Source organism: Bufo gargarizans, chromosome 5, assembly GCF_014858855.1.
Source record: "Bufo gargarizans isolate SCDJY-AF-19 chromosome 5, ASM1485885v1, whole genome shotgun sequence".
Lineage (NCBI taxonomy): Eukaryota > Metazoa > Chordata > Amphibia > Anura > Bufonidae > Bufo > Bufo gargarizans.
The window spans coordinates 3,157,841-3,177,653 of NC_058084.1; the positions used below are offsets into that span (position 1 = coordinate 3,157,841).

Sequence of the window (19,813 nt, forward strand, 5' to 3'; positions counted from 1 at the left end):
ATCACTGCAGGGTATCAGGTGCCCCCTGTGGAGAGGAGACGAGAGGTGAGGACACCTGCCCCCTACAGGTCACAGGCTGCAGGGCAGCTCCATCACTGCAGGGCATCAGGTGCCATCTGTGGAGAGGAGACGAGAGGTGAGGACACCTGCCCCCTACAGGACACAGGCTGCAGGGCAGCTCCATCACTGCAGGGCATCAGGTGCCCCCTGTGGAGAGGAGACGAGAGGTGAGGACACCTGCCCCCTACAGGTCACAGGCTGCAGGGCAGCTCCATCACTGCAGGGCATCAGGTGCCCCCTGTGGAGAGGAGACGAGAGGCGAGGACACCTGCCCCCTACAGGTCACAGACTGCAGGGCAGCTCCATCACTGCAGGGCATCAGGTGCCCCCTGTGGAGAGGAGACGAGAGGCGAGGACACCTGCCCCCTACAGGACACAGGCTGCAGGGCAGCCCCATCACTGCAGGGCATCAGGTGCCCCCTGTGGAGAGGAGACGAGAGGACACCTGCCCCCTACAGGTCACAGGCTGCAGGGCAGCTCCATCACTGCAGGACATCAGGTGCCCCCTGTGGAGAGGAGACGAGAGGTGAGGACACCTGCCCCCTACAGGTCACAAGCCGCAGGGCAGCTCCATCACTGCAGGGCATCAGGTGCCCCCTGTGGAGAGGAGACGAGAGGTGAGGACACCTGCCCCCTACAGGACACAGGCTGCAGGGCAGCTCCATCACTGCAGGGCATCGGGTGCCCCCTGTGGAGAGGAGACGAGAGGTGAGGACACCTGCCCCCTACAGGACACAGGCTGCAGGGCAGCTCCATCACTGCAGGGTATCAGGTGCCCCTGTGGAGAGGAGACGAGAGGTGAGGACACCTGCCCCCTACAGGACACAGGCTGCAGGGCAGCTCCATCACTGCAGGACATCAGGTGCCATCTGTGGAGAGGAGACGAGAGGAGAGGACACCTGCCCCCTACAGGTCACAGGCTGCAGGGCAGCTCCATCACTGCAGGGCATCAGGTGCCCCCTGTGGAGAGGAGACGAGAGGTGAGGACACCTGCCCCCTACAGGACACAGGCTGCAGGGCAGCTCCATCACTGCAGGGCATCAGGTGCCCCCTGTGGAGAGGAGACGAGAGGTGAGGACACCTGCCCCCTACAGGTCACAGGCCGCAGGGCAGCTCCATCACTGCAGGACATCAGGTGCCATCTGTGGAGAGGAGACGAGAGGAGAGGACACCTGCCCCCTACAGGACACAGGCTGCAGGGCAGCTCCATCACTGCAGGGCATCAGGTGCCCCCTGTGGAGAGGAGACGAGAGGTGAGGACACCTGCCCCCTACAGGACACAGGCTGCAGGGCAGCTCCATCACTGCAGGGCATCAGGTGCCCCCTGTGGAGAGGAGACGAGAGGAGAGGACACCTGCCCCCTACAGGTCACAGGCTGCAGGGCAGCTCCATCACTGCAGGGCATCGGGTGCCCCCTGTGGAGAGGAGACGAGAGGTGAGGGCACCTGATACCCTGCAGTGATGGAGCTGCCCTGCGGCTTGTGACCTGTAGGGGGCAGGTGTCCTCACCTCTCGTCTCCTCTCCACAGGGGGCACCTGATGCCCTGCAGTGATGGAGCTGCCCTGCAGCCTGTGACCTGTAGGGGGCAGGTGTCCTCACCTCTCGTCTCCTCTCCACAGGGGGCACCTGATGTCCTGCAGTGATGGAGCTGCCCTGCAGTCTGTGACCTGTAGGGGGCAGGTGTCCTCGCCTCTCGTCTCCTCTCCACAGGGGGCACCTGATGCCCTGCAGTGATGGAGCTGCCCTGCAGTCTGTGACCTGTAGGGGGCAGGTGTCCTCACCTCTCGTCTCCTCTCCACAGGGGGCACCTGATGCCCTGCAGTGATGGAGCTGCCCTGCAGCCTGTGTCCTGTAGGGGGCAGGTGTCCTCTCCTCTCGTCTTCTCTCCACAGGGGGCACCTGATGCCCTGCAGTGATGGAGCTGCCCTGCAGCCTGTGTCCTGTAGGGGGCAGGTGTCCTCGCCTCTCGTCTCCTCTCCACAGGGGGCACCTGATACCCTGCAGTGATGGAGCTGCCCTGCAGCCTGTGACCTGTAGGGGGCAGGTGTCCTCACCTCTCGTCTCCTCTCCTCCACAGTTGGCACCTGATACCCTGCAGTGATGGAGCTGCCCTGCAGCCTGTGTCCTGTAGGGGCAGGTGTCCTCGCCTCTCGTCTCCTCTCCACAGGGGCACCTGATACCCTGCAGTGATGGAGCTGCCCTGCAGCCTGTGACCTGTAGGGGGCAGGTGTCCTCTCGTCTCCTCTCCACAGGGGGCACCTGATGCCCTGCAGTGATGGAGCTGCCCTGCAGCCTGTGACCTGTAGGGGGCAGGTGTCCTCACCTCTCGTCTCCTCTCCACAGGGGGCACCTGATACCCTGCAGTGATGGAGCTGCCCTGCAGCCTGTGACCTGTAGGGGGCAGGTGTCCTCTCCTCTCGTCTCCTCTCCACAGGGGGCACCTGATGCCCTGCAGTGATGGAGCTGCCCTGCAGCCTGTGACCTGTAGGGGGCAGGTGTCCTCACCTCTCGTCTCCTCTCCACAGGGGGCACCTGATGCCCTGCAGTGATGGAGCTGCCCTGCAGCCTGTGACCTGTAGGGGGCAGGTGTCCTCACCTCTCGTCTCCTCTCCACAGGGGGCACCTGATGCCCTGCAGTGATGGAGGCTGCCCTGCAGCCTGTGACCTGTAGGGGGCAGGTGTCCTCACCTCTCGTCTCCTCCACAGGGGGCACCTGATGCCCTGCAGTGATGGAGCTGCCCTGCAGCCTGTGACCTGTAGGGGGCAGGTGCCTCACCTCTCGTCTCCTCTCCACAGGGGGCACCTGATGCCCTGCAGTGATGGAGCTGCCCTGCAGCCTGTGACCTGTAGGGGGCAGGTGTCCTCACCTCTCGTCTCCTCTCCACAGGGGGCACCTGATGCCTGCAGTGATGGAGCTGCCCTGCAGCCTGTGACCTGTAGGGGGCAGGTGTCCTCACCTCTCGTCTCCTCTCCACAGGGGGCACCTGATGCCCTGCAGTGATGGAGCTGCCCTGCGGCCTGTGACCTGTAGGGGGCAGGTGTCCTCACCTCTCGTCTCCACAGGGGGCACCTGATGCCCTGCAGTGATGGAGCTGCCCTGCAGCCTGTGACCTGTAGGGGGCAGGTGTCCTCTCGTCTCCTCTCCACAGGGGGCACCTGATGCCCTGCAGTGATGGAGCTGCCCTGCAGTCTGTGACCTGTAGGGGGCAGGTGTCCTCACCTCTCGTCTCCTCTCCACAGGGGGCACCTGATGCCCTGCAGTGATGGAGCTGCCCTGCAGCCTGTGACCTGTAGGGGGCAGGTGTCCTCACCTCTCGTCTCCTCTCCAACAGGGGGCACCTGATGCCCTGCAGTGATGGAGCTGCCCTGCAGCCTGTGACCTGTAGGGGGCAGGTGTCCTCACCTCTCGTCTCCTCTCCACAGGGGGCACCTGATGCCCTGCAGTGATGGAGCTACCCTGCGGCCTGTGACCTGTAGGGGGCAGGTGTCCTCACCTCTCGTCTCCTCTCCACAGGGGGCACCTGATGCCCTGCAGTGATGGAGCTGCCCTGCAGCCTGTGACCTGTAGGGGGCAGGTGTCCTCTCGTCTCCTCTCCACAGGGGGCACCTGATGCCCTGCAGTGATGGAGCTGCCCTGCAGTCTGTGACCTGTAGGGGGCAGGTGTCCTCACCTCTCGTCTCCTCTCCACAGGGGGCACCTGATGTCCCTGCAGTGATGGAGCTGCCCTGCAGCCTGTGTCCTGTAGGGGGCAGGTGTCCTCACCTCTCGTCTCCTCTCCACAGGGGGCACCTGATGCCCTGCAGTGATGGAGCTACCCTGCGGCCTGTGACCTGTAGGGGGCAGGTGTCCTCACCTCTCGTCTCCTCTCCACAGGGGGCACCTGATGCCCTGCAGTGATGGAGCTGCCCTGCAGCCTGTGACCTGTAGGGGGCAGGTGTCCTCTCGTCTCCTCTCCACAGGGGGCACCTGATGTCCTGCAGTGATGGAGCTGCCCTGCAGCCTGTGTCCTCACCTCTCGTCTCCTCTCCACAGTTGGCACCTGATGCCTTCAGTGATGGGGCTGCCCTGCGGCTTGTGACCTGTAGGGGCAGGTGTCCTCACCTCTCGTCTCCTCTCCACAGGGGGCACCTGATGACCCTGCAGTGATGGGGCTGCCCTGCGGCTTGTGACCTGTAGGGGGCAGGTGTCCTCACCTCTCGTCTCCTCTCCACAGTTGGCACCTGATGCCCTGCAGTGATGGGGCTGCCCTGCAGCCTGTGACCTGTAGGGGGCAGGTGTCCTCACCTCTCGTCTCCTCTCCACAGGGGGCACCTGATGCCCTGCAGTGATGGAGCTGCCCTGCAGCCTGTGTCCTGTAGGGGGCAGGTGTCCTCTCCTCTCCACAGGGGGCACCTGATGCCCTGCAGTGATGGGGCTGCCCTGCAGCCTGTGACCTGTAGGGGGCAGGTGTCCTCACCTCTCGTCTCCTCTCCACAGTTGGCACCTGATGCCCTGCAGTGATGGGGCTGCCCTGCGGCTTGTGACCTGTAGGGGGCAGGTGTCCTCACCTCTCGTCTCCTCTCCACAGTTGGCACCTGATGCCCTGCAGTGATGGGGCTGCCCTGCAGCCTGTGACCTGTAGGGGGCAGGTGTCCTCGCCTCTCGTCTCCTCTCCACAGGGGGCACCTGATGCCCTGCAGTGATGGAGCTGCCCTGCAGCCTGTGTCCTGTAGGGGGCAGGTGTCCTCACCTCTCGTCTCCTCTCCACAGGGGGCACCTGATGCCCTGCAGTGATGGGGCTGCCCTGCAGCCTGTGACCTGTAGGGGGCAGGTGTCCTCGCCTCTCGTCTCCTCTCCACAGGGGGCACCTGATGCCCTGCAGTGATGGGGCTGCCCTGCGGCCTGTGACCTGTAGGGGGCAGGTGTCCTCACCTCTCGTCTCCTCTCCACAGGGGGCACCTGATGCCCTGCAGTGATGGAGCTGCCCTGCAGCCTGTGACCTGTAGGGGGCAGGTGTCCTCGCCTCTCATCTCCTCTCCACAGGGGGCACCTGATGCCCTGCAGTGATGGAGCTGCCCTGCAGCCTGTGACCTGTAGGGGGCAGGTGTCCTCTCGTCTCCTCTCCTCTCCACAGGGGGCACCTGATGCCCTGCAGTGATGGGGCTGCCCTGCAGTCTGTGACCTGTAGGGGGCAGGTGTCCTCTCCTCTCGTCTCCTCTCCACAGGGGGCACCTGATACCCTGCAGTGATGGAGCTGCCCTGCAGCCTGTGACCTGTAGGGGGCAGGTGTCCTCACCTCTCGTCTCCTCTCCACAGTTGTCACCTGATACCCTGCAGTGATGGAGCTGCCCTGCAGCCTGTGACCTGTAGGGGGCAGGTGTCCTCGCCTCTCGTCTCCTCTCCACAGGGGGCACCTGATGCCTTCAGTGATGGGGCTGCCCTGCAGCCTGTGACCTGTAGGGGGCAGGTGTCCTCACCTCTCGTCTCCTCTCCACAGGGGGCACCTGATACCCTGCAGTGATGGAGCTGCCCTGCAGCCTGTGTCCTGTAGGGGGCAGGTGTCCTCACCTCTCGTCTCCTCTCCATAGGGGGCACCTGATGCCCTGCAGTGATGGGGCTGCCCTGCAGCCTGTGACCTGTAGGGGGCAGGTGTCCTCACCTCTCGTCTCCTCTCCACAGATGGCACCTGATGCCCTGCAGTGATGGGGCTGCCCTGCGGCTTGTGACCTGTAGGGGGCAGGTGTCCTCACCTCTCGTCTCCTCTCCTCCACAGATGGCATCTCGCAGAACTCAGGGACCTCATGCAGGAAAGAGAGTAAAGCAAAGAGGCAAGAAGCGCCGTCCGCCCGCTCCGGACTATTACGTCCATCACACAGATAAGGACATGCTGCTGCTCATCCCCAGTGAAATGGAGGAAACCGTCACGGTGGTGAAGAGGGTCTGCACAGCGGAGGACACCAGCCCCCCAGTCACCACAGACAGTGGGTGGGGCAGCCTGATGCCGCACGAGATCATCCACAGGGTCTTTCGGCTGGTGGCAGATAGTGAGGGGGCCGTGCCCGCCCTCTGCAGGTGAGTGACACACTGATGGCGGGGTCACCTTCGTCTCAGGGCTCCCAGGATCCCTCCAGGAGGTAGGTGACTCCAGGACTCGCACAGCACGGAAAAATCAGTGGTGGGCAGTATACTGGTGAGAAACTCCTTATAGCAAGAGTCAATTATGGGGGGGAGAAAAGCTTCAGTATAAAGTAACATATGGAATGGAGTTGGATTCTTTGTATCCTTGTGATCGTAAACACTCCCTCCTTTGGTCAAGGTTCAGGTAAGTCCATATGTCACATAATGCCGGACCTTCGCCATGTTGTAATAATAGTACATATGAGAAATGAATCCATATAAAAAATGTGTGTATGAGGTGTTAAAAATGTGGGAAAAATATAAATATAATACACAAGTGGGTTGGACCTACCCCGATCCAGCTTTTTTAAAAGGAGTTTTTTATATTCTTTTTTGTTTTATGGATGTATTTTTATTGATTAAAATAATTTTTTTTAGTGATGAATTATGTAGATTTGATAGTTTATTATCAGAAAATGTATATTCTATGTAAATTTTGTACAAATATTTATTTTTGGGGGTGCTATCCCAGATTCTTCTTTTAATAGACGATATTTCACACCACCTGGGTGTTGCCCTTGGAGAGAGCACCATTTCTATTGGTGAGCCACTGGTGCCAAACTGTATTGCTGTGTGATATGTGTAGGGGTTACACTGCAGGGAGTGAGAGGTGAGATTTAGACATCTATAAACTGCTATAGTAGAGTGTAGTGGGCATGCTCTGTGATATGTGCAGGGAGGGGGAGGAGCGGAGCTGTGTACATCACTTGTAATCTTCTATAGTAGAGTGTAGTGGGCATGCTCTGTGATATGTGCAGGGAGGGGGAGGAGCGGAGCTGTGTACATCACTTGTAATCTTCTATAGTAGAGTGTAGTGGGCATGCTCTGTGATATGTGCAGGGAGGGGGAGGAGCGGAGCTGTGTACATCACTTGTAATCTTCTATAGTAGAGTGTAGTGGGCATGCTCTGTGATATGTGCAGGGCGGGGAGGAGAGGAGCTGTGTACATTACTTGTAATCTTCTATAGTAGAGTGTAGTGGGCATGCTCTGTGATATGTGCAGGGAGGGGGAGGAGCGGAGCTGTGTACATTACTTGTAATCTTCTATAGTAGAGTGTAGTGGGCATGCTCTGTGATATGTGCAGGGCGGGGAGGAGAGGAGCTGTGTACATTACTTGTAATCTTCTATAGTAGAGTGTAGTGGGCATGCTCTGTGATATGTGCAGGGAGGGGGAGGAGCGGAGCTGTGTACATCACTTGTAATCTTCTATAGTAGAGTGTAGTGGGCATGCTCTGTGATATGTGCAGGGAGGGGGAGGAGCGGAGCTGTGTACATCACTTGTAATCTTCTATAGTAGAGTGTAGTGGGCATGCTCTGTGATATGTGCAGGGAGGGGGAGGAGCGGAGCTGTGTACATTACTTGTAATCTTCTATAGTAGAGTGTAGTGGGCATGCTCTGTGATATGTGCAGGGAGGGGGAGGAGCGGAGCTGTGTACATTACTTGTAATCTTCTATAGCAGAGTGTAGTGGGCATGCTCTGTGATATGTGCAGGGAGGGGGAGGAGCGGAGCTGTGTACATTACTTGTAATCTTCTATAGTAGAGTGTAGTGGGCATGCTCTGTGATATGTGCAGGGAGGGGGAGGAGCGGAGCTGTGTACATTACTTGTAATCTTCTATAGTAGAGTGTAGTGGGCATGCTCTGTGATATGTGCAGGGAGGGGGAGCGGCGGAGCTGTGTACATTACTTGTAATCTTCTATAGCAGAGTGTAGTGGGCATGCCCTGTGATATGTGCAGGGAGGGGGAGGAGCGGAGCTGTGTACATTACTTGTAATCTTCTATAGCAGAGTGTAGTGGGCATGCTCTGTGATATGTGCAGGGAGGGGGAGGAGCGGAGCTGTGTACATTACTTGTAATCTTCTATAGTAGAATGTAGTGGGCATGCCCTGTGATGTGTGCAGGGAGGGGGAGGAGCAGAGCTGTGTACATTACTTGTAATCTTCTATAGTAGAGTGTAGTGGGCATGCTCTGTGATATGTGCAGGGAGGGGGAGGAGCAGAGCTGTGTACATTACTTGTAATCTTCTATAGTAGAGTGTAGTGGGCATGCCCTGTGATATGTGCAGGGAGGGGGAGCGGCGGAGCTGTGTACATTACTTGTAATCTTCTATAGCAGAGTGTAGTGGGCATGCCCTGTGATATGTGCAGGGAGGGGGAGCGGCGGAGCTGTGTACATTACTTGTAATTTTCTATAGCAGAGTGTAGTGGGCATGCTCTGTGATATGTGCAGGGAGAGGGAGGGGCGGAGCTGTGTACATTACTTGTAATCTTCTATAGTAGAGTGTAGTGGGCATGCCCTGTGATATGTGCAGGGAGAGGGAGGAGCGGAGCTGTGTACATTACTTGTAATCTTCTATAGTAGAGTGTAGTGGGCATGCTCTGTGATATGTGCAGGGAGGGGGAGGAGCGGAGCTGTGTACATTACTTGTAATCTTCTATAGTAGAGTGTAGTGGGCATGCCTTGTGATATGTGCAGGGAGGGGGAGGAGCGGAGCTGTGTACATTACTTGTAATCTTCTATAGCAGAGTGTAGTGGGCATGCTCTGTGATATGTGCAGGGAGGGGGAGGAGAGGAGCTGTGTACATTACTTGTAATCTTCTATAGCAGAGTGTATTGGGCATGCCCTGTGATATGTGCAGGGAGGGGGAGGAGAGGAGCTGTGTACATTACTTGTAATCTTCTATAGTAGAGTGTAGTGGGCATGCTCTGTGATATGTGCAGGGAGGGGGAGGAGCGGAGCTGTGTACATTACTTGTAATCTTCTATAGCAGAGTGTAGTGGGCATGCTCTGTGATATGTGCAGGGAGGGGGAGGAGAGGAGCTGTGTACATTACTTGTAATCTTCTATAGTAGAGTGTAGTGGGCATGCCCTGTGATATGTGCAGGGAGGGGGAGCGGCGGAGCTGTGTACATTACTTGTAATTTTCTATAGCAGAGTGTAGTGGGCATGCTCTGTGATATGTGCAGGGAGAGGGAGGGGCGGAGCTGTGTACATTACTTGTAATCTTCTATAGTAGAGTGTAGTGGGCATGCCCTGTGATATGTGCAGGGAGAGGGAGGAGCGGAGCTGTGTACATTACTTGTAATCTTCTATAGTAGAGTGTAGTGGGCATGCTCTGTGATATGTGCAGGGAGGGGGAGGAGCGGAGCTGTGTACATTACTTGTAATCTTCTATAGTAGAGTGTAGTGGGCATGCCTTGTGATATGTGCAGGGAGGGGGAGGAGCGGAGCTGTGTACATTACTTGTAATCTTCTATAGACGAGTGAAGTGGGCAAGCACTGTGATATGTGCAGGGAGGGGGAGGAGAGGAGCTGTGTACATTACTTGTAATCTTCTATAGTAGAGTGTAGTGGGCATGCCCTGTGATATGTGCAGGGAGGGGGAGGAGCGGAGCTGAGCTGTGTACATTACTTGTAATCTTCTATAGCAGAGTGTAGTGGGCATGCCCTGTGATATGTGCAGGGAGGGGGAGCGGCGGAGCTGTGTACATTACTTGTAATTTTCTATAGCAGAGTGTAGTGGGCATGCTCTGTGATATGTGCAGGGAGAGGGAGGGGCGGAGCTGTGTACATTACTTGTAATCTTCTATAGTAGAGTGTAGTGGGCATGCCCTGTGATATGTGCAGGGAGAGGGAGGAGCGGAGCTGTGTACATTACTTGTAATCTTCTATAGTAGAGTGTAGTGGGCATGCTCTGTGATATGTGCAGGGAGGGGGAGGAGCGGAGCTGTGTACATTACTTGTAATCTTCTATAGTAGAGTGTAGTGGGCATGCCTTGTGATATGTGCAGGGAGGGGGAGGAGCGGAGCTGTGTACATTACTTGTAATCTTCTATAGCAGAGTGTAGTGGGCATGCTCTGTGATATGTGCAGGGAGGGGGAGGAGAGGAGCTGTGTACATTACTTGTAATCTTCTATAGCAGAGTGTATTGGGCATGCCCTGTGATATGTGCAGGGAGGGGGAGGAGAGGAGCTGTGTACATTACTTGTAATCTTCTATAGTAGAGTGTAGTGGGCATGCTCTGTGATATGTGCAGGGAGGGGGAGGAGCGGAGCTGTGTACATTACTTGTAATCTTCTATAGCAGAGTGTAGTGGGCATGCTCTGTGATATGTGCAGGGAGAGGGAGGGGCGGAGCTGTGTACATTACTTGTAATCTTCTATAGTAGAGTGTAGTGGGCATGCCCTGTGATATGTGCAGGGAGAGGGAGGAGCGGAGCTGTGTACATTACTTGTAATCTTCTATAGTAGAGTGTAGTGGGCATGCTCTGTGATATGTGCAGGGAGGGGGAGGAGCGGAGCTGTGTACATTACTTGTAATCTTCTATAGTAGAGTGTAGTGGGCATGCCTTGTGATATGTGCAGGGAGGGGGAGGAGCGGAGCTGTGTACATTACTTGTAATCTTCTATAGCAGAGTGTAGTGGGCATGCTCTGTGATATGTGCAGGGAGGGGGAGGAGAGGAGCTGTGTACATTACTTGTAATCTTCTATAGCAGAGTGTATTGGGCATGCCCTGTGATATGTGCAGGGAGGGGGAGGAGAGGAGCTGTGTACATTACTTGTAATCTTCTATAGTAGAGTGTAGTGGGCATGCTCTGTGATATGTGCAGGGAGGGGGAGGAGCGGAGCTGTGTACATTACTTGTAATCTTCTATAGCAGAGTGTAGTGGGCATGCTCTGTGATATGTGCAGGGAGAGGGAGGGGCGGAGCTGTGTACATTACTTGTAATCTTCTATAGTAGAGTGTAGTGGGCATGCCCTGTGATATGTGCAGGGAGAGGGAGGAGCGGAGCTGTGTACATTACTTGTAATCTTCTATAGTAGAGTGTAGTGGGCATGCTCTGTGATATGTGCAGGGAGGGGGAGGAGCGGAGCTGTGTACATTACTTGTAATCTTCTATAGTAGAGTGTAGTGGGCATGCTCTGTGATATGTGCAGGGAGGGGGAGGAGCGGAGCTGTGTACATTACTTGTAATCTTCTATAGTAGAGTGTAGTGGGCATGCCTTGTGATATGTGCAGGGAGGGGGAGGAGCGGAGCTGTGTACATTACTTGTAATCTTCTATAGTAGAGTGTAGTGGGCATGCTCTGTGATATGTGCAGGGAGGGGGAGGAGCGGAGCTGTGTACATTACTTGTAATCTTCTATAGTAGAGTGTAGTGGGCATGCCTTGTGATATGTGCAGGGAGGGGGAGGAGCGGAGCTGTGTACATTACTTGTAATCTTCTATAGCAGAGTGTAGTGGGCATGCTCTGTGATATGTGCAGGGAGGGGGAGGAGAGGAGCTGTGTACATTACTTGTAATCTTCTATAGCAGAGTGTATTGGGCATGCCCTGTGATATGTGCAGGGAGGGGGAGGAGAGGAGCTGTGTACATTACTTGTAATCTTCTATAGTAGAGTGTAGTGGGCATGCTCTGTGATATGTGCAGGGAGGGGGAGGAGCGGAGCTGTGTACATTACTTGTAATCTTCTATAGTAGAGTGTAGTGGGCATGCTCTGTGATATGTGCAGGGAGGGGGAGGAGCGGAGCTGTGTACATTACTTGTAATCTTCTATAGCAGAGTGTAGTGGGCATGCTCTGTGATATGTGCAGGGAGGGGGAGGAGAGGAGCTGTGTACATTACTTGTAATCTTCTATAGTAGAGTGTAGTGGGCATGCTCTGTGATATGTGCAGGGCGGGGAGGAGAGGAGCTGTGTACATTACTTGTAATCTTCTATAGTAGAGTGTAGTGGGCATGCTCTGTGATATGTGCAGGGAGGGGGAGGAGCGGAGCTGTGTACATTACTTGTAATCTTCTATAGTAGAGTGTAGTGGGCATGCTCTGTGATATGTGCAGGGCGGGGAGGAGAGGAGCTGTGTACATTACTTGTAATCTTCTATAGTAGAGTGTAGTGGGCATGCTCTGTGATATGTGCAGGGAGGGGGAGGAGCGGAGCTGTGTACATTACTTGTAATCTTCTATAGTAGAGTGTAGTGGGCATGCCCTGTGATATGTGCAGGGAGAGGGAGGAGCAGAGCTGTGTACATTACTTGTAATCTTCTATAGTAGAGTGTAGTGGGCATGCTCTGTGATATGTGCAGGGAGGGGGAGGAGCGGAGCTGTGTACATTACTTGTAATCTTCTATAGTAGAGTGTAGTGGGCATGCTCTGTGATATGTGCAGGGAGGGGGAGGAGCGGAGCTGTGTACATTACTTGTAATCTTCTATAGCAGAGTGTAGTGGGCATGCTCTGTGATATGTGCAGGGAGGGGGAGGAGAGGAGCTGTGTACATTACTTGTAATCTTCTATAGTAGAGTGTAGTGGGCATGCTCTGTGATATGTGCAGGGCGGGGAGGAGAGGAGCTGTGTACATTACTTGTAATCTTCTATAGTAGAGTGTAGTGGGCATGCTCTGTGATATGTGCAGGGAGGGGGAGGAGCGGAGCTGTGTACATTACTTGTAATCTTCTATAGTAGAGTGTAGTGGGCATGCTCTGTGATATGTGCAGGGAGGGGGAGGAGCGGAGCTGTGTACATTACTTGTAATCTTCTATAGTAGAGTGTAGTGGGCATGCTCTGTGATATGTGCAGGGAGGGGGAGGAGCGGAGCTGTGTACATTACTTGTAATCTTCTATAGTAGAGTGTAGTGGGCATGCTCTGTGATATGTGCAGGGAGGGGGAGGAGCGGAGCTGTGTACATTACTTGTAATCTTCTATAGCAGAGTGTAGTGGGCATGCTCTGTGATATGTGCAGGGAGGGGGAGGAGAGGAGCTGTGTACATTACTTGTAATCTTCTATAGTAGAGTGTAGTGGGCATGCTCTGTGATATGTGCAGGGCGGGGAGGAGAGGAGCTGTGTACATTACTTGTAATCTTCTATAGTAGAGTGTAGTGGGCATGCTCTGTGATATGTGCAGGGAGGGGGAGGAGCGGAGCTGTGTACATTACTTGTAATCTTCTATAGTAGAGTGTAGTGGGCATGCTCTGTGATATGTGCAGGGCGGGGAGGAGAGGAGCTGTGTACATTACTTGTAATCTTCTATAGTAGAGTGTAGTGGGCATGCTCTGTGATATGTGCAGGGAGGGGGAGGAGCGGAGCTGTGGACATTACTTGTAATCTTCTATAGTAGAGTGTAGTGGGCATGCTCTGTGATATGTGCAGGGAGGGGGAGGAGCGGAGCTGTGTACATTACTTGTAATCTTCTATAGTAGAGTGTAGTGGGCATGCTCTGTGATATGTGCAGGGAGGGGGAGGAGCGGAGCTGTGTACATTACTTGTAATCTTCTATAGCAGAGTGTAGTGGGCATGCTCTGTGATATGTGCAGGGAGGGGGAGGAGAGGAGCTGTGTACATTACTTGTAATCTTCTATAGTAGAGTGTAGTGGGCATGCTCTGTGATATGTGCAGGGCGGGGAGGAGAGGAGCTGTGTACATTACTTGTAATCTTCTATAGTAGAGTGTAGTGGGCATGCTCTGTGATATGTGCAGGGAGGGGGAGGAGCGGAGCTGTGTACATTACTTGTAATCTTCTATAGTAGAGTGTAGTGGGCATGCTCTGTGATATGTGCAGGGCGGGGAGGAGAGGAGCTGTGTACATTACTTGTAATCTTCTATAGTAGAGTGTAGTGGGCATGCTCTGTGATATGTGCAGGGAGGGGAGGAGCGGAGCTGTGTACATTACTTGTAATCTTCTATAGTAGAGTGTAGTGGGCATGCACTGTGATATGTGCAGGGAGGGGGAGGAGCGGAGCTGTGTACATTACTTGTAATCTTCTATAGTAGAGTGTAGTGGGCATGCTCTGTGATATGTGCAGGGAGGGGGAGGAGCGGAGCTGTGTACATTACTTGTAATCTTCTATAGCAGAGTGTAGTGGGCATGCTCTGTGATATGTGCAGGGAGGGGGAGGAGAGGAGCTGTGTACATTACTTGTAATCTTCTATAGTAGAGTGTAGTGGGCATGCTCTGTGATATGTGCAGGGCGGGGAGGAGAGGAGCTGTGTACATTACTTGTAATCTTCTATAGTAGAGTGTAGTGGGCATGCTCTGTGATATGTGCAGGGAGGGGGAGGAGCGGAGCTGTGTACATTACTTGTAATCTTCTATAGTAGAGTGTAGTGGGCATGCTCTGTGATATGTGCAGGGCGGGGAGGAGAGGAGCTGTGTACATTACTTGTAATCTTCTATAGTAGAGTGTAGTGGGCATGCTCTGTGATATGTGCAGGGAGGGGGAGGAGCGGAGCTGTGTACATTACTTGTAATCTTCTATAGTAGAGTGTAGTGGGCATGCCCTGTGATATGTGCAGGGAGAGGGAGGAGCAGAGCTGTGTACATTACTTGTAATCTTCTATAGTAGAGTGTAGTGGGCATGCCCTGTGATATGTGCAGAGGTCATTGTTTAGAGAGATCTGATGTTTGTCTTGATCATTGAGGTATCAGCTGTGGTTGTGTGCCCGCCCTCTGATGCTAATGAGATGACTGCTGACCCTGCCCATGAACACAGCAGCGTCTCACCAAAGGTTTCTTTATTCAGGAACACTCCTCATAACAAGTCATAAAAAAGCATTTCGCAGCAACGTTTCGGCTAATGTTAGCCTTTGTCAAGCATAGCAATCACTAAAAATCACAGCCTATATATAGCTATTCATAAGTCCACCCACACCGCTAAGTAACCAATAGGATTAAAAATTTATATGCAACACACCTGTATGTGAAACCAGCATACACCGACACACTAATCAGCTGGCACAAAACATACCCATGGCCTCAAATGGGTATGTTTTGTGCCAGCTGATTAGTGTGTCGGTGTATGCTGGTTTCACATACAGGTGTGTTGCATATAAATTTTTAATCCTATTGGTTACTTAGCGGTGTGGGTGGACTTATGAATAGCTATATATAGGCTGTGATTTTTAGTGATTGCTATGCTTGACAAAGGCTAACATTAGCCGAAACGTTGCTGCGAAATGCTTTTTTATGACTTGTTATGAGGAGTGTTCCTGAATAAAGAAACCTTTGGTGAGACGCTGCTGTGGCTTTCCTATTTTTCTACATGCCATTGGACCGCTTTGGATCTGCGATCCCCTGCTCAGCTGCTGCGTAAACATCATTCCCTGCTCTTCAAAAGCCGTTTGTGTTGCTGCTCCTGAATATATTTATTTTACCTGCCCATGAACACGTCACAAGCTGACAGGAAGGGTTAATCTTGTGTGAGGGCTCATGTGGGGTTAGGCGATATACTGGTCTTGGCGGAATACAGCGGTACTAGGAAACATCAATATGGCGATGTCGCGGTTTCCAACAACTGTAGTATTTTGTGACATAAAAGCGGTCATGTGCGCTGACCGCTTCAAAATCTGCGGCCGCCCGCCCCTGCATGACTGCATACCATCAGTACAATTCCTGCCCGCATCGGCAAACCCCCGGCTCCTCCTCCTTCCCATATTTAAGTCTCCGCCCACCAACATTGGAATCAGATGATGAGCGAGGCTGGAGCGCAGGACAGGAACGCGTGGCGGGAAAGTCTCAAGTTACTCCGAGACCAAGTCCGACCCCCACAGAGAATACAACTTCGCCTGCGAGTGGAGAGAGACCTTAATATATATTACAGCCGGGCGGAGTGGATAAAGGTGTAATGTCTGTCTATGACGGTGACCATGGATGTCTGCTACTGCGGCCCTGCCTGACTCTGTCTGCCCACTCGTGCCTGGCTCGGGCCACTCGTGCCTGGCTCGGGCCACTCGTGCCTGGCTCGGCCCGCTCGTGCCTGGCTCGGCCCGCTCGTGCCTGGCTCGGCCCGCTCGTGCCTGGCTCGGCCCGCTCGTGCCTGGCTCGGCCCGCTCGTGCCTGGCTCGGCCCGCTCGTGCCTGGCTCGGCCCGCTCGTGCCTGGCTCGGCCCGCTCGTGCCTGGCTCGGCCCGCTCGTGCCTGGCTCGGCCCTCTCGTGCCTGGCTCGGCCCGCTCGTGCCTGGCTCGGCCCTCTCGTGCCTGGCTCGGGCCGCTCGTGCCTGGCTCGGCCCGCTCGTGCCTGGCTCGGGCCGCTCGTGCCTGGCTCGGCCCGCTCGTGCCTGGCTCGGCCCGCTCGTGCCTGGCTCGGCCCGCTCGTGCCTGGCTCGGCCCGCTCGTGCCTGGCTCGGCCCGCTCGTGCCTGGCTCGGGCCGCTCGTGCCTGGCTCGGCCCGCTCGTGCCTGGCTCGGCCCGCTCGTGCCTGGCTCGGCCCACTCGTGCCTGGCTCGGCCCACTCGTGCCTGGCTCGGCCCACTCGTGCCTGTAAGCTGCACCGCACTACTGCACATTGAAATAGCAGCCAGCGGGCCGGGAGTCATGAGCCCTTCCCTCATACAAGACACGACCAACAAGAAGACATTACTGTATGGTGGCCACAAGACATTGTTATATTGGGGGCCCCCGTACAGTATACCGTCTCCTTGTGGCCCCCGTACAGTATACCGTCTCCTTGTGGCCCCCGTACAGTATACCGTCTCCTTGTGGCCCCCGTACAGTATAAAGCCTCCTTGTGGCCCCCGTACAGTATACCGTCTCCTTGTGGCCCCCGTACAGTATACCGTCTCCTTGTGGCCCCCGTACAGTATACCGTCTCCTTGTGGCCCCCGTACAGTATACCGTCTCCTTGTGGCCCCCGTACAGTATACCGTCTCCTTGTGGCCCCCGTACAGTATACCGTCTCCTTGTGGCCCCCGTACAGTATACCGTCTCCTTGTGGCCCCCGTACAGTATACCGTCTCCTTGTGGCCCCCGTACAGTATACCGTCTCCTTGTGGCCCCCGTACAGTATACCGTCTCCTTGTGGCCCTAAGTCTTTTTTTCTTATATATATACATACACAAAGTCCAGCGGGAGCACCATCTGTTGTGTGGGTGCAAGGTCCAACGAAAGGTAGCGGCAATACCAAATAGGTATAAAGGACGAAAAAGTGGGACTGCACTCCTGAGTAGTGAAAGCAAAAACTTTTATTCACCCATTGTATGGCAAACTTGCAACGTTTCGGCTCACAAGTGCCTTCCTCAAGCGATGAAGGCTCTTGTGAGCCGAAACGTCGCAAGTTTGCCACACAATGGGTGAATAAAAGTTTTTGCTTTCACTACTCAGGAGTGCAGTCCCACTTTTTCGTCATATAGTTATTGTGGAAATAGTTTTGCTATCGCTCAACCCTAGGCTCATGTAGCGTGCCATGAATCACGGGGTGCCGAGGGGCCCCTCATTGTCCTGTTACCCTGGCAGATGCTGGAGCTTTGAGTTGCAGCCAATCCCAGGTCACCACTACATGATGGGAGGTGGGCAGGCCCGCCCACTGACGTTAAAGGGATTGTCCCATCTGAAATATTCGTGTCATTTCCACAGGACCCGCTCCAGTCTCAAGAATGGGGCCCTGCGGGAATGGAGAGGTGGCCATGCATAGCTCTCTCCACTTCAGTAGCGTCACCTCTCCTTTCCCAGCTGAATGTGATAAGCCCCTTTCTTGCGGTCCTAGAGGTGGATGAGTCTCATGGAACACCATGATCGGAAAGTTCATATTCCAGCCCTCTAAATAGGCCACACCCCTGAGGATCCTTTCACTGAGACCATCTCCGTCCCCAGCAGCTTCTTTACATATACAAGCAGAGCCCTTGTAGCACTCAGTGGATGTTTTAAGCTGGAGTAGGGTTCCCACCCCTTATATAATAGATACAGAGACTCCAGCCAAGTCGTATTTGGTGCAATTTGTTTTATTTGCATATAAACGGTGGTTGCTGCGGTGGAGTGACGTTTCGGCACCTTCGTGCCTTCATCAGACTAGTGCCGCTGGTGGAGGAGGGAGTCACACAGGTGTGGACGCAGTCAGGAGTAAACATGCGGTAGTACCGCTAAGAGGTATAGGCGCCATGTCCCCAGCAGCTGGCGTTGTTTGGTGTGGTACTAGTGCTATGCATATCTCTGGTGTGGCCGCCCGTGGTCCGAGCCATAATCAGGGATTTATATATGGTTTCTTGTCCTATCCAGGCTGGGGCAGGTCTGTCGTCTCTGGCACCAGGTGGCCTCCAGTCCAGATCTGTGGCAGCGGGTGTCAGTGAGCCGGTGCTGGATCATCCCAAACAAGAAGGATCCACCCAGAATCAGGAACAAGGTGAAGAACACCATAGAGGCGGTAATCCAGCAGAGGTGGGTGTGTGTACGCTGTGTGTGGGTGTGTGTACGCTGTGTGTGTACGCTGTGTGTGTGTGCGCGTGCGCTGTGTGTGTGTGCGCGTGCGCTGTGTGTGTGTGCGCGTACGCTGTGTGTGTGTGCGCGTACGCTGTGTGTGTGGGCTCTATGCTGTGTACGCTGTATGTGTGTGCGCTGTATGTGTGCGCTGTGTGTGTGCGCTGTGTGTGTGCTGTATGTTGTGTTTCTGTGTGTACGTTGTATGCTGTATGTGTGCGTTGTATGCTGTGTACGCTGTATGTGTGTGTGTGCGCTGTATGTGTGTGCGCTCTATTCTGTGTACGCTGTATGTGTGTGCTGTATGTGTGTGTGTGGGCTCTATTCTGTGTACGCTGTGTGTGTGTGTGTGTGTACGCTGTGTGTGTGTGTGCGTGCGCTCTATTCTGTGTACGCTGTGTGTGTGCGCTCTATTCTGTGTACGCTGTATGTGTGCGCTGTGTGTGGGCTCTATGCTGTGTACGCTGTGTGTGTGTGCGCACTGTATGCGCGTGTGTGTACTCTCTGTATGTGTGTCTGTGCGCTGTTTGTGTGTGTGGGCTGTGTGTGTATGTGTAGGCTGTGTGTCTGCGTGTGTGTGTGCCCTGTGTGTATGTGTGTGCGCGCTTTGTGTGTGTGCACTGTGCACCCTGAATGTGTGTGCGCCCTGTATGCGCGCACTTTGTGTTTTGTGTGCGTATGTGTGTGCCTTCTGTGTGTGTGTGTGCGCGCTGTGTGTGTGTGTGTGTGTGCATGCTGTATAAGTGTGTGTGTGTGTGTGTGTGTGTGTGTGTGTGTGTGTACACTGTATGGCGGCGCCTACATGTTCCTCCTGAGGTTTTTCTGTAGTGATTGTGGGAATTTTCCTCTATCCCGGAGTGGGGCCAGCTCGAGGTCTCCGCTCTGGGGTTGGATGGGTTGACGTTGCGTGGCCGGTCAGGTTCTTCCAGACTCCCCCAGCCATGTCCTTATGGAGTGTGTGCACCGGGGCGCACGCGCAGTCATGGAGGAGCAGAGAAGGGCGCTCCCCAAACTGTTTGCACAGAGTTGTCACCGTACAACTATCTACAACGTCTTGTCGGTGGAAGCTTTAAATGGGTTTTCCGCATACATTTCCTTCCTCTGATCTCGCCCGTAGCGGCCAGTCTTACTAGAATGCCATGTTGATCATTTTTCTATCCTTACCGGACGAGAGCTGCGCCCCCAGTGATTGTGGCCGGTGTGAGCCCACAATGCTTGTGCACTGATTGGTCCCTGCACAGACGGTGTTGCGCTTTCCACGGCTCCATTCGATGCTCGGTGACCGGCAGGTAGCGGCCACGAAGCTCCGGGCCCAGAATTCTGCAGTTCTGGAGTCAGCCAGGCGGTGGTGACTTTTATCCTCTACGCCCCTCCGCTCTGTAGCTATGTGGTCTCCACTTCGTGGCTTC

The 19,813-nt window shown here is 54.7% G+C and overlaps 1 protein-coding gene across 1 annotated transcript in view; it reads left to right on the forward strand.

The window, feature by feature from the left end:
* Window positions 1-19,813, forward strand: part of FBXL6 (F-box and leucine rich repeat protein 6) — a 38,966-nt gene that overhangs the window by 7,000 nt on the left and 12,153 nt on the right. The window contains exons 2-3 of the mRNA XM_044292790.1: window positions 5,815-6,113; window positions 18,207-18,365. Of these exons, the coding sequence (XP_044148725.1) occupies window positions 5,815-6,113; window positions 18,207-18,365 (458 nt within the window). The remainder of the gene's footprint in view (window positions 1-5,814; window positions 6,114-18,206; window positions 18,366-19,813) is intronic.